Below are 14312 nucleotides of genomic sequence, written 5' to 3'. Positions count from 1 at the left end.
GGTGGCGCAGTCGGTTAAGCGTCCGACTTCAGCCAGGTCACGATCTCGCGGTCCGTGAGTTCGAGCCCCGCATCAGGCTCTGGGCTGATGGCTCAGAGCCTGGAGCCTGTTTCCGATTCTGTGTCTCCCTCTCTCTCTGCCCCTCCCCCGTTCATGCTCTGTCTCTCTCTGTCCCAAAAATAAATAAACGTTGAAAAAAAAAAATAAAATAAAATAAAAATAAAAAAAAAAAAAAAAAAAAAGACTGAGCAAGAGAATGGTACTTAATTGAATCCACACCAAGAACTTCTCTCCTTTCTTTGGAGAAATTGCAAATAAAAATTTGACCTTTTGTTAATTCTTAAATCATTGTTTGGCACAAATTTGCTATTATATATTGAAAAACTTACATTTTGGCATTTTTACAGCTTTGTGACTTATTTTCTTTCAATTTCAGAGAACACTTTTTACAGCTGGCTAGAAGGTAATTGGAAACTTTTAAGCAAATTTAAATGTTAAAAATGTTTTTCATTTTTAAAGACATATGAAATTAATTTTATAATGGTACAAGTTTCACATATGAAGTTTTTCTTACTAAATTACTATTTTTAGGCCTCTGTGTAGAAAAAAGAGCATTCTACAGACTTATATCTGGCCTACATGCAAGCATTAATGTGCATTTGAGTGCACGATATCTTCTACAAGGTATGTGACATTCAATGCTATTTATTTTACCACATTTATTTTCAGATATTCTTAAAACGTTTTGGTATTTACCTTAATGGGAAAAAGTTGACCCTATTGAATATTAGGCAGTAAAAATTCATTCTTAACTGGTAGTAATCAGGAATGTAGGAACTGTATTATAAGGACATGTTCAGCATGATCAGAGCTCTCTTTACCTTCTTTTTTTTTTTTAATTTTTTTTTTTCAACGTTTTTATTTATTTTTCGGACAGAGAGAGACAGAGCATGAACGGGGGAGGGGCAGAGAGAGAGGGAGACCCAGAATTGGAAACAGGCTCCAGGCTCTGAGCCATCAGCCCAGAGCCTGACGCGGGGCTCGAACTCACAGACCACAAGATCGTGACCTGGCTGAAGTCGGATGCTCAACCGACTGCGCCACCCAGGCGCCCCACTCTCTTTACCTTCTTTTAAGAAACTGCTCAAAATTGTACACATCACTTTGGAAATATTCTTTTGTTACGGGAGTTAAAATAGCTCCTTAAAGTACAGTTTGTTATTCATTAGATATCACTGTATTAAAACCCTTTTATTTGTGTGCCAGCTTTAGGCCTGGAGTTTAATGGGTAAAAGCATTTCCCATTTCTCTTTATGTTTTAAAAGTGCTGTTGCAAAACAAGACCATGGTTGATTTGCATTAGCAACCTATTTCTTCTGGAATTTAAAGTAGCTCTATGTCTCAGGAGCAAAGTATAGTAACTATAATTTTATTTTATTTTTTTATTTTTTTTTTAAATTTTTTCAATGTTTTTTATTTATTTTTGGGACAGAGAGAGACAGAGCATGAACGGGGGAGGGGCAGAGAGAGAGGGAGACACAGAATCAGAAACAGGCTCCAGGCTCTGAGCCATCAGCCCAGAGCCTGACGCGGGGCTCGAACTCATGGACCGCGAGATCGTGACCTGGCTGAAGTCGGACGCTTAACCGACTGCGCCACCCAGGCGCCCCAGTAACTATAATTTTAAATAGGGCTTCAAACTTACTAGTAATTTTGGGTAGTCATGTTTAAGTTGTGTATTTTGGTTTTATAAATATGTTTATATTCAAAAATTTGATTTTTGTGAAACCATATTTCTCAGTACAACAGTGAATTTATTTTTCTTTTAAGGGTGGATCCTAGAAGATAAAATATTAATGTAGAACTATTAAAATTTAAATTACAAAAGCACGTTTCATTGTTATATATTTTAAAATACAAAACGAAACTAACTTCTGTAGGCATAAATAACCCAATGTAAGCAAACTGAAAGTTAAGTTTAAAATTCAGATTTTAATATTTATTTAATTTTTCTTTGTTCTTAGAAACGTGGTTGGAAAAGAAATGGGGACACAACATTACAGAATTTCAGCAGCGGTTTGATGGAATTTTGACTGAAGGAGAAGGTCCAAGAAGGCTTAAGAATTTGTATTTTCTCTACTTAATAGAATTAAGGGCTTTATCTAAAGTGATACCATTCTTTGAGCGCCCAGATTTTCAACTCTTCACTGGAAATAAAGTTCAGGATGCAGAAAACAAAATGTTACTTCTGGAAATACTTCATGAAATCAAGTAAATTACATATTACAACTTGTACAACTTAAAATATTAGTAGAAGAGTGACAGGCGGTATCCAAAGTTCAATTCTTGAACATTGAATTTAAAGAAGGGAAAATTATTAAAAAAAAAATAATTAGAAGTTAATTTTGCACATAGGTCTTTTAGAATTGCATTTTGTTTTTGTTTTGACTTAGGTACTATAAGCCACAAGTTTTTAAAGAATTATTCTGGTAGTACTTGATACCTACATTATTTTCATTTTCAGTTGAACACACTGGGTTTGGGCCAAACTTCTATTTTATGTAGTTGTTTTAGATTTGTGGATAAGAATTTGTTTTGGGGCAAGAGTATTGATTTTACTGTATTTTCTTTTCTTTTTTAAAAAAAACATTTTTTTTTTTAACTTTTATTTATTTTTTGAGAGAGAGAAATAGAGTGCAGCTGGGGAGGGGCAGAGAGAGCAGAAGACACAGAATCCAAAGCAGGCTCCCGGCTCTGAACTGTCGGCACCAGAGTCCAATGCAGGGCTTGAACTCACTAACCGTGAGATCATGACCGGAGCTGAAGTCGGAGCTCAACCTACTGAGCCACCCAGGCGCCCTTATATTTTCTACTCTATTTAATTATATTATTCATCACCGACCTGTGAAATGTTATATTAGCGGGACTTTTAATATTTTATAATACCTGAAAATGAATCTTCTCTGTTTTGAAATGCAGGTCATTTCCTTTGCATTTTGATGAGAATTCCTTTTTTGCTGGGGATAAAAAAGAAGCAAACAAACTGAAGGTAATGATTTTATACTTTAACTTAATTTTTAGTTTCAAACTCTTATGCAGGTATGAATATAAGCCCATGTTTTTATAATTAACAATAAATCTTATTATATAAATATGAAATTATATGAAAAGCCAGAGTCATAAACTTTCTTTTCCTCGAAAAAAGGAAGTCCAAATGCAGGTCAGCTTAATATCTAGTTTGTACTGTGTTCAAAGTTAACGACTGAAATCTGTGTGTCACTGCACACTTTACAGATGGCTTTCACATTGATGGTCTCGTAGCAAATAGAACTTGTAAATTAAGGGAGAGGAATCTAGAGCATGAATGACAGTATTAGTCTGTCTTTCTGAAAATGGTTTTGGTTAAATTACAAAGATCCTCTTTAGGGAGAGACGGCACAGTGTTTGTCGTTTATCTCATTCAGCAGGAATTAAAGGTATTTAGAAAAGCCAGCATGTAGCCATGGGAAGAAAAGACATGATACCCTACAAAATGAGGATTGTCTCTTAATAGGGGTATAAGCTCAGGCAAAGACCATCTTTGTGTATATTTGCATCAAAATCCTACAAATATAAAATATTACTGGGAAGATTTATTAAACACTCACTATATGCAAAATAGGATTCTTTCATTAAAGGAAGGGACAGCTTCTACCCTCAGCAGACTCCAGTTTATTTGGGGACTCAAGTAAAATTATGTTACTGTTCTTTGTTACAAAACTATAGATAAGGAAAGGCAGGTGGCCCTCAGGAGCTCTGGGCTTGATCTGATTTTTTTCAGAGTATTTATGGCAATATTCCTCTGTTTTGTTATTCTTTGTTTCTTTCTATAGGGAAAGAACCTGATTTTATGCAGTTTGCAAACACAATACTTTTTTCACTCTTTTTTTTTTTTTTTTTTTGCTATGAAATAATAGTTATTTTTGACCTCCCATCTACCTCCTACTGAAAGCATTCTTGCTAGAAATACATACTTCAGTGCTTATATAACCTCCCAGGCAGCTTCCAGGAACTTAAAAGTGAGGGGGAAGATACTGTAAAAAGACTTTTTTCTACTATTTTCACTGTCATCCTTATTTTTAGTATACTTGCTGTTTTATAGGAGCTTGTTTTGCATCAACTTTTTTTATATTGTGCAGATTAGAAATATTTCTCATAATGTTTTAATTTATCAAAACTCTGAAACACTCAGCTTTTTTTTTTTTTTTCAAGTTTAATGACATCTTTTACTATCTATCAAGGTTCGTCTCAAGATCCATATAAATGCAGTCTCCCAGAGTCCTATCTCTGGCTTGGAGATGTCCAATGTGGATCAGCCCTTGTGACTGTGGGACAAGTTGCGCCAAAGGAGCCCTGGCCTTTTGGTTTCAGGACGATATGGACATGCTAAGCCCTAGGGCCTTGGCAGCGGGGTCCGCCCAAGACCTGTTTGGAGGATGGGCCAGATGTAGGAGTGGGGAGCTGGCCTCCTTGCTGGGCCTGGGGAAATGAAGAAACACATCTCCATGCCTCATTGGTCTCGCTCCCATTGTGGAAATATTGAACGTACTTTGGTCATGGCTGTAGGCATTCCCTCTCCCTAACTATGTGTCTGACTCTGCCTTCATTGACACTTAGGAGTCATGGAGCTGGCATCCACTCAGTGGGCTCCTAAAGATGGGGGAACACTCATCTTTGATGTCCTATGGAGTTTAATAGGATTTTTTCAGAATTCAGATTTCTGAATTCTTTTATAATAAAAAAGTAAAAAAAACGAAAATTTGTTAATATCAGAGAGTTTACTTTCTTAAAGTAGTTTATGGTGAACACAATGGATTTGAACAGTCACATTAAGTTTTATTTTTTATAATTAATATAGGGTGTTATATTAGTTTCGGGTATGTATAAATTCATTTTAAAATCTCATCTTGGGCGCCTGGGTGATTCAATCGGTTAAACATCTGAGTTAGGCTCAGGTCATGATCTCATGGTTTGTGAGTTCAAGTCCCACATCAGGTGAGCTCAGGCCCCGCTTGGGGTGAGCCATGCTTCTCTGTCTCTCTCTCTCTGCCCTTCATGGGATTCTCTCTCTCACTCTGTCTCTTTCTCTCCCTTCCTCCCTCTATCTGCCTCTTGCTCACTTGTGCCCCTTCTCTCTCAAAAAAATCTCATCTGCTTTATACTCTGTTAATGTATGGTTAGAAATAGAAGACTGCATGAAAGAACTGTTTAGTGTTCAACTTGAAATAGAATAGGATCTCACTTGAAGGCTTTTAAAACATTTAAGGATTGGGTGAGAATTGTGTTTTGGTCAGTTGGTTTCACTGAATATAAATTACGGTATGTAACCACAGCATGTTTGTTCATTCTACCCACTGACTATAATTTAAAGTACTGACCTAAAAGCTGTATACATAAACAAGGAGAATCTATAAGTGATTTAGGTTCTGGTTATTTTAAGGATCATAAATTCTCCTAATCCGAGATAACTTTGGAATATATTTAGGTTATTGGACATTGATATTTGTGAAGTCACAGATATTTTCTCCTGGTCTGATGTAGTAAATTTCTAGCTTATTAATTTGGTTCTGGCATATTAAATTCACATAAGCAATTGTGCTTTGCTTTAATTTTGCAATGTTATTTTGGCTATTGTAAGCAATCATGCTTACTCTCTGTGTATGCCATACAAAGATTTACTCAAGAGCTGCCACATTCAAGTATTTGAATTAACAAACATAGATCCAGATACTGAATTTAGGTGTCTACAAAAGCAAGCACAGTCTTTTAGAACAGAGGCTTCCAACCTTTCCAACTATGAGAGTCCCTAAAGTCAAAAACTTTTAAGCTCTCCCTGTGAGAGTAGTATTTTTTGTATCTATAGATTATGACAATATAATTACCAAAAGGCTAAAATACATTTGATAACACTTTTTAGGTAAAAGTTGTGTTTTATTGATCATAGTATTTATATTCATTTGGAAATTTATAGTGCATACATGAGAGCTATTCTGTCTGTAGGCAATGCTTGTCTACATATGGATTTTGTAGGCCCTTGTAATTATTGAACCCTTCAGAGGTCAGCACTTCATAGGATGGGGACATCTGCTTTAGAGTAATTTTACTATGCTGTTATTGTTAAAAGTGTGATTAAAAAAAATTTTTTTTTAAATGTATTTATTTTTGAGAGCGAGAAAGAGACAGAGTGCAAACTAGGGAGGGGCAGAGAGAGGGAGACACAGAATCCGAAGCAGGCTCCAGGCTCTGAGCTGTGAGCACAGAGCCTGACGTGGGGCTCAAACCCACAAACCGTGTGATCATGACCTCAGCTGAAGTCGGATGCTTAACCGACTGAGCCACCCAGGCGCCCCAAAGTGTGATTTTTCTTTAATTCAGGTTAAAACACAAGTTTAAAGGAAACCTTAAATCACCAAAATTTACTTAGAGTAATATTACTGGGTAAATATTTTTAAAAAGTAGGTTTAAAATTCAGATTACCTCTTACTGAACTCAGTGCAAAAGGTACAGAAACATAAGATGTAGAATATTGTTAACAAATGGCAATATTATTGACTTGGGCTTTATACTAAATTAATACAAAATTTATATTAATAAAGATACAAGATCTGGGATCCTAGAAAAAAATCTTTTGTACATTACACCTACTTCAAAGCCTCAAGCTGAATAAAGCATCTAGGGAAGAAGTATCCTCAGGATGAATTGTGAATACACTTTGAAAGTGGGTTCCAGTCTTTGCTGATTTATTCCCATTTTAAAGTCATTGGTCCTGTTCTCTTCTGGTTGAGCCCAGTATGTGGTTTGTCACATTTAAAAACAGAGAAGTGCTACACACTCCTCAAATTGTGGGCTGATTGGTACAATGGATATTCAGTCAGAAATGTATGTCAAATTTCCTGCTTAAAGCTTGGGATTCCAGTACAAGTCCAGGACAGAAGGAGTCACTTGGCAAACTAATAATTTCCATTGGAGTAAAAGTAGGATGTGTTCTTGGTTTTCTATCTTTTTTACTTATTCCTTAAGGACATACTACTTTTGGATGATCTGGATTAATTTTGTCCTATTATAAACAATGTAATACCTTAGGGTTATAGAATATATACCTACATATTAAAAGTATAAAACCAAAAAGGGAACAATAAACATCAAATTCAGAATAATTATAGAGAGTAGGATACAGGACTTTGGAGGCATACATAGAGGTTTCTGTGGTACTTGTGATAGTTTCTTTAAAGATTGGTGACATATACCTGGATGTTCACTATATTCTGTATATTTCTGTACGATAATATTAATTATAAATATATTTAAAAATAAAAATAAAAATATGGTAAAATATTATTAATAATAAAATATCTGATTGTTTTACCTAATTAATACCAGAAAGCAAAGCTTTAACTTTTATGGAGCCAAATTTTGAAATTTCTCCCTCCCTCTCTCCCTCTTTCTTTCTTTTTTTTTGTTTTTAAAGTTTATTTATTTATTTTTGAGAGAGAGCAAGAGATAGAAAGGGAGAGAGGGGCGCCTGGGTGGCGCAGTTGGTTAAGCGTCCGACTTCAGCCAGGTCACGATCTCACGGTCCGTGAGCTCGAGCCCCGCGTCGGGCTCTGGGCTGATGGCTCAGAGCCTGGAGCCTGTTTCCGATTCTGTGTCTCCCTCTCTCTCTGCCCCTCCCCCGTTCATGCTCTGTCTCTCTCGTTCCCAAAAATAAATAAACGTTGAAAAAAAAAATTAAAAAAAAAAAAAAGAAAGGGAGAGAGCTTGAGCGAGGGAAGGGCAGAGAGAGAGGGAAAGAGAGAGAATCCCAAGCAGGGGCTAGAACTCACAAACTGCCAGATCATGATCTGAGCCAAAACCAACAAGAGTCGGATATTAACCAAGTGAGCCACCCAGGTGCCCCTTTTTTTTCTTTCTTGGTAAATGATGCCATTCTACTCCTGTCCCCCTTCTTCTGATATTTACATATAGTTAATAATCACATAAAGCAAAACATCTCAACTCAGTTACCTTTTTGTATATTTGCAGATGGTTTAGTTTCCGAGTCAGGCAGGCCGGGGGTCTTTGTTTGCTGTTTCCTACACATGGGAGTTTAGGTAACCTAACCTCTCTGAACCTTGTTTTTTTAATTCACGTAGATTATAATAATGTTTACTTTTGGATTTGCGCGGAAGTTAAAATGAAATTGTGTATGTAGATTCTGGTACGCAGGGGTGCTCAGTGAATGTGGATTTTAATTCTCTTCCCCTTTTTCAATCCCCTTTAGTCCCCTGCACAGTGCTGGACACATAGAAGGCACTCAGAAAACACTTAGTGTTTGATTATATACTAAATATAAATAAAATCTCGTTAAATTGTTTTCAGGAGGACTTTCGACTGCATTTTAGAAATATTTCAAGAATCATGGATTGTGTTGGTTGTTTTAAGTGTCGACTGTGGGGAAAGCTTCAGGTAAGTAAATCTAGCTCAATCTTATTTTTCATTTATTCTTTACACAAAGAATTTTCTGACTTTTTTTTTTTTTTCTTATTTCTATTATAGATACAGGGTTTGGGGACTGCTCTGAAGATTTTGTTTTCTGAGAAACTGATAGCAAATATGCCAGAAAGTGGGCCCAGCTATGAATTCCATCTAACCCGACAAGAAATAGTATCATTATTTAATGCATTTGGAAGGTTAGTTTGAATGTACTTAAATTGTTTCTGTTAGCCAAGTAAATCTAGTTCAACACATACACTCTCAGATAAAACGGGTAAGGAATATCCTTTTCAGTGAAATTTTTTCACTACAGAATTCTGTGATCTTATGAAATACTTTATGTAGGCACACACAATCATTACATGATATTCTTTACTTTCATCTATTGATTTTTATAATTATGATTAATTTATTGATTAGAATTCAGTATTCACATAAAATTTTACTGAATTTGTGTATATTTTTCTAATTATTTAAAAGTAGTTTTTGTGCTGCCCACATATTTTTTGAAGGTCCTGGAAAAAATCATGTTGTTCAAAATAGGTATATGTATACAATTTCTTTGTGGGTTCACCATTATGTGAAAAGGTTAATCATTCTTTAAAAATAATTTTTATAGGGGCGCCTGGGTGGCGCAGTCGGTTAAGCGTCCGACTTCAGCCAGGTCACGATCTCGCGGTCCGTGAGTTCGAGCCCCATGTCAGGCTCTGGGCTGATGGCTCGGAGCCTGGAGCCTGTTTCGGATTCTGTGTCTCCCTCTCTCTCTGCCCCTCCCCGTTCATGCTCTGTCTCTCTCTGTCCCAAAAATAAATAAAAATGTTGAAAAAAAAATTAAAAAAAAAAATTTTTATAAAATGATTGGAAGATAAACTTGAAATAAGGAAATTACATTATACTTTATACATTATAATGTATACATTATACATCGATACTTTATGTATAGATGCATTTCCTGCTGACTACTGTTTGTAGAGAATGCAGAGATTTATACAAACAACATTTTCTAAGGATGACATTTCTTCACTTTAAAAAAAATATGATTGGGGCGCCTGGGTGGCTCAGTCGGTTGAGCGTCCGACTTCGGCTCAGGTCATGATCTCGCGGTCCGTGAGTTCGAGCCCCGCGTCAGGCTCTGTGCTGACAGCTCAGAGCCTGGAGCCTGTTTCAGATTCTGTGTCTCCCTCTCTCTCTGACCCTCCCCCGTTCATGCTCTGTCTCTCTCTGTCCCAAAAATAAATAAAAATGTTGAAAAAAAAATTAAAAAAAAAAAATAATTTTTATAAAATGATTGGAAGATAAACTTGAAATAAGGAACTTACATTATACTTTATACATTATAATGTATACATTATACATCTATACTTTATGTATAGATGCATTTCCTGCTGACTACTGTTTGTAGAGAATGCAGAGATTTATACAAACAACATTTTCTAAGGATGACATTTCTTCACTTTAAAAAAAATATGATTGGGGCGCCTGGGTGGCTCAGTCGGTTGAGCGTCCGACTTCGGCTCAGGTCATGATCTCGCGGTCCGTGAGTTCGAGCCCCGCGTCAGGCTCTGTGCTGACAGCTCAGAGCCTGGAGCCTGTTTCAGATTCTGTGTCTCCCTCTCTCTCTGACCCTCCCCTGTTCATGCTCTGTCTCTCTCTGTCTCAAAAATAAATAAACGTTAAAAAAAAAAATTAAAAAAAAATATTTAATATTTTGGGTTTGAAATAATTGACCTTCAAAATTATTCTCTAGTACACAGAAACTTAACGTTTTAGTTCATTGAGAATTATGGTACTTTTTTTCATGGTGGAGAGCAGAATAAAATACACTTCAAAATAATAAACTTTTATAAAAAGTAGTGCAAAAAAGTAGTGGTCACATATTTACTATTGTCACTCTTTGTAGTCCAAAAGTTTTGATTCTTTGTGAATTTACTAAATATGGAATATTGATGAGTTTCACTATTCATATACTTATGCATATTTAAACTACATATTTTAATGCTTATGTAATTTATACTTATGTACTTTAAATGCTAAGCATGTGACTATACTTATGAATACTTTAAATATCTAAGTATTTTAGTGTTTATGTACTTTATAATTCTGTATTTTAAACCTTTAATACTAAGTTTTCAATACTTAAAAATAACTAATTTCAGGGCAATATTATCTTGGTTCTACCACATCAAATTAAGAACTCAAGTACATCAAAATTGACTACGTGGTTTGTACATCTTTAAATTTACTGAAATAAATTACTTGAAAATTTTTCTGTGCTCTAAAAAATGCAGAGTTGAATAACAGAAAAGATATCTATGATCATTTCTGAGTGAAATTTTTTTGTTTGTTTACAGAATTTCCACAAGTGTGAAAGAATTAGAAAACTTCAGGAATTTGTTACAAAATATTCATTAAAGAAAACAGAAAACAAGTTGAAATGTGCCTGTTTCTGGACTATGAAGGCCAAAGAGTGGAATTTCATTCAGAGGCATATGAGCAATGACATTCTTAAGCCAAACATTTTATATAAAGCTGCTTTTGTAAAAGGAGAATTATATTGTTTTAAGTAGACAATTTTTTTTAATTGTGTTAAGTCTGTGTATAATATTATTGTGAGTAAAAGTAATACTTTGTTGATGTGGTAAAAATTTTAAAGTTTAACATTGAATAAAATGAGGATTATCAAATTCATATATGTTAAAACTAAGTAAATGTTGTAAGTCTCTCAAGAATTTTGTGTTAAGAAGATGTAATATAAATAAAGCTATGGTCGGTGTGTTGACCGCTTTATAGGAAAATGCTGAGGAGGCTCATGAATAATCCATAATTAACAGCCTAAAATTTTTCAGTACATTGAGGGTTACCAGCTTTAGTGAAAAAAAAAAAAAAAAAATGGAATGCCCAGTTAAATTTGACTTTCAGGTAAAAAATGAATAATGTTTTAAGGTAAGCTTGCTTTAGGCAATATTTGGGACATACTTACACCAAAAATTATTTCCTGTTTAAAATTCAGATTTAACTGGGAATCCTGTGTTTTATCTGGCAACCCAAAAAGTACATTGGTATGAAATAAATCTGTTTTAGAATTATATTGCTATTTTGATTGGCTCGTTTTGGTGTCTAGAAAGATACAATACCAACTCAAAGACTTAAGGGATTTCTAAACATTGTGAAAAGTTGAATAGATTTATATATTTATTCTCCTAATACTTTACCTAGTGCTGAATAAAATTTGGGGGAAACTCTTTATTTTTATATGATTTCAAATTTACAGAAGTTTCCAGGATAGTACAAAGAACTCTTTTACCCAGATTCACAAATCGTTCACATTTGCTTCATCTATCATGCTCTCTCTGTATATATACAGACATATACTGTTTTTTCCTAAATCATTTGCAAGTCCGTTTCAGGCATCATGCCCTTTGAGCCTTATAAATACTTCAGTGTGTAATACTGAATAATTTTTTTAAATGATTTTTTCAGGAAAAAATAAAAGTGGAACTATCATACGGTAAGCCTTAGAATAAGGAATCATTTTGAGTTCCACTGTAAAGTTCTTTTTGAGTTTGTTGCCCTCTTAATGCCTGATATGTATAGTCATAGGGCGTATAATTTTTTTTGTACGTGAGGTTCATTTCCTTTTTCTCCCTAAAACGTAACCAATTTCGGGAGGTTTTCATTAGTGGCAGTCCTTCAATGATAAAAATATTTGAAGAAGTATAAGAATTTTGATCACATGGTAATTGTGAATGAAAAAAACTATACCTCAAAAGGATGTGCCCTCTATGTTGAGATGTCACATTATTAATAAAGCAGGATTTATTTATATAATGGTTTAGAAATATAATTTTATACTGCTGTATACTTTTAATTTTCTGTGCCCTTTCTAAAGCCTGGCGTAGTGCCAAGCACGTAGTAAGCACATAGTGGGTATCCTATACATATTTGTTGAATGAATGTATGAATTTGTATTCAGTATATTTTAAATGAATAATCACAGAGCTAAGTTTAACAATATGTCATATTTTCTTCCCACCCCTCATTTGAATAAGGCAGGAAAAGAAAGACATTTACTAATTAAGTCAATATTGTTGGAGACTCAAAGGAGTATGGAGTAAGTGCCATGTGTAAAAGTTTAAAGGACATTTGTAGTATCTGAACATGTGGAAGATGGGTTTAAATGGTAATTTTGTCTGTATGCTGCTCAAACTTTCATGTCCTGCCCTGCCCTCTTTTAAAGTCAGTTGTTTTGAAAGAGTATTCCCATCATCACTTTGTCACCTCCCACTTGCTCCATAACCAAAATCTTGCTTTTGGCTCTGTTGTTCCTAACAATTGCTTCTTTTGAAGTCAAAAATTCAAATTATAAATTCACAGTTCAGTTCACAAGCCATTTGACTTTTGTTTTCCTGCATTTGACACCGTTGGCAGTCCCAGGGTTCCCTTTCTCCCCAGGGTTTCTTATATTTCACTCCTGGATACTTCCCTTTGTAGCTTCTTTTCATTAATGCCTTAAATGTTACTCCTCTGACTTTCATTCTTGCCCTTAATCACCACCACTTTTCACTCTTGAGTAATTCTGATTCAATGATTTCTAAATCCTTATTAGTCCACACCTGTCAATCCATCTGTTTACTACATGTCTTTACTGTTGTTCCACAGATGCTTGTATATCTTAATCACCCTCCTCCCAAATCGATTCTTATGCCCCTGTTCCTTACTCTGGCTAATTTCAGAACCATCATCATCTTAATTCTCTAGGCTCACTCCTCTCCATCTTCCCCTGTCCAGTCGGTGTCTAAGCGCTGTGGAGTTTATCTCCATTTCTCTGTCTTTCCCTTTTGTTTGCTCTAACCTGTCTCCTTATTCTCAGCCTGTCTCCCCTCGTGTGCCCCACCATGCTGCCACAGCAGGCTTTCTAGAAGCACTCTAACAAGGTCCTCTGATGTGTCTCCAGTGCCACCCCAGCCCCCATGCTCTGATAAAACAATTCTTCAAATGTGCCAGGATCAGGCCTCCACACCTTGATGCATGCTGTTCTTTTTGCATCAGGTGCTCTAGCCATCCTTCCCCACCTGGAAAATTCCCGTGTCTCCCTGGAGGCCAGCAGAGAGCCCGTCTCTGTGAAATCTTCCTTATTTCACCCAAGGAGGATCGCCTAATTTCCTCTTAAATGTCACCACTGTAATTACAACCTACCTCTACTGTGTCACTTATTGTACTGTATTTTTTTTAAGCCTCCTTTACTAGAATGTGAGCTCCTTAAGGGCAGGAAAAGGAACTTTATCCATTTTTGCATCTCCATAGCATAGTTTTTGGCATTTGAACACTTAATAAATGTTTGTTGAATAAATTGCTTTTAAAATGACAACTTTATTGCATTAGAGGTCATACCTTCACTCCAAATAGTCTTTACAACAAGAGTTAATAGATTCCCAAGGATTTGTGGACTTCAGGGGGGTGGCCAGTAAATCTCCTGAAATTGCATTCAAAATTTGGTGTGGTTTTGGCAAATTATAAAGGGATTCTATTATGGAAAAAATAGTAAGAACTCTTCTTTTAGGGGAAAAGGCAACATCACTGAAGAATTTCTCAAGTAATCAATGAATAGCTGCCCAAGATTACAGGCTAGATAAATTTATTCCTGTTTAAAATTCAAAGAGAAAGAGAGAGGTGTTAGAAGTCATGTCATACAAAAAAAATTTTTTAAGCATTGTACTTTTTTAAAAATTAGTTTTGTTGATGTTTATTTTTGAGAAAGACAACGTGAGTGGGGGAGGGGCAGAAAGAGAGGGAGACAGAAT

General features: G+C 35.4%; 1 protein-coding gene across 2 annotated transcripts in view; it reads left to right on the top strand.

Annotated features, from left to right (window-relative positions):
- The window catches only part of ERO1A (endoplasmic reticulum oxidoreductase 1 alpha), a 49185-nt gene extending 35306 nt beyond the window's left edge, over nt 1–13879 (top strand). For both annotated transcript variants that reach the window (XM_043556164.1, XM_043556163.1), the window contains 7 exons: nt 437–463; nt 592–684; nt 2025–2271; nt 2980–3049; nt 8398–8484; nt 8575–8708; nt 10863–13879. In XM_043556164.1, coding sequence (XP_043412099.1) covers nt 437–463; nt 592–684; nt 2025–2271; nt 2980–3049; nt 8398–8484; nt 8575–8708; nt 10863–10923 — 719 coding nt within the window. In that variant the 3' untranslated portion in view covers nt 10924–13879. The remainder of the gene's footprint in view (nt 1–436; nt 464–591; nt 685–2024; nt 2272–2979; nt 3050–8397; nt 8485–8574; nt 8709–10862) is intronic.
- Nucleotides 13880–14312: the final 433 nt, after the last annotated feature.

The sequence above is a fragment of the Prionailurus bengalensis genome, chromosome B3 (genome assembly GCF_016509475.1).
Source record: "Prionailurus bengalensis isolate Pbe53 chromosome B3, Fcat_Pben_1.1_paternal_pri, whole genome shotgun sequence".
In the NCBI taxonomy this organism is placed as follows: Eukaryota; Metazoa; Chordata; class Mammalia; order Carnivora; family Felidae; genus Prionailurus; species Prionailurus bengalensis.
The sequence above is the reverse complement of the archived record's forward strand: the minus strand, read 5'-3'. Positions and strand labels throughout refer to the sequence as shown.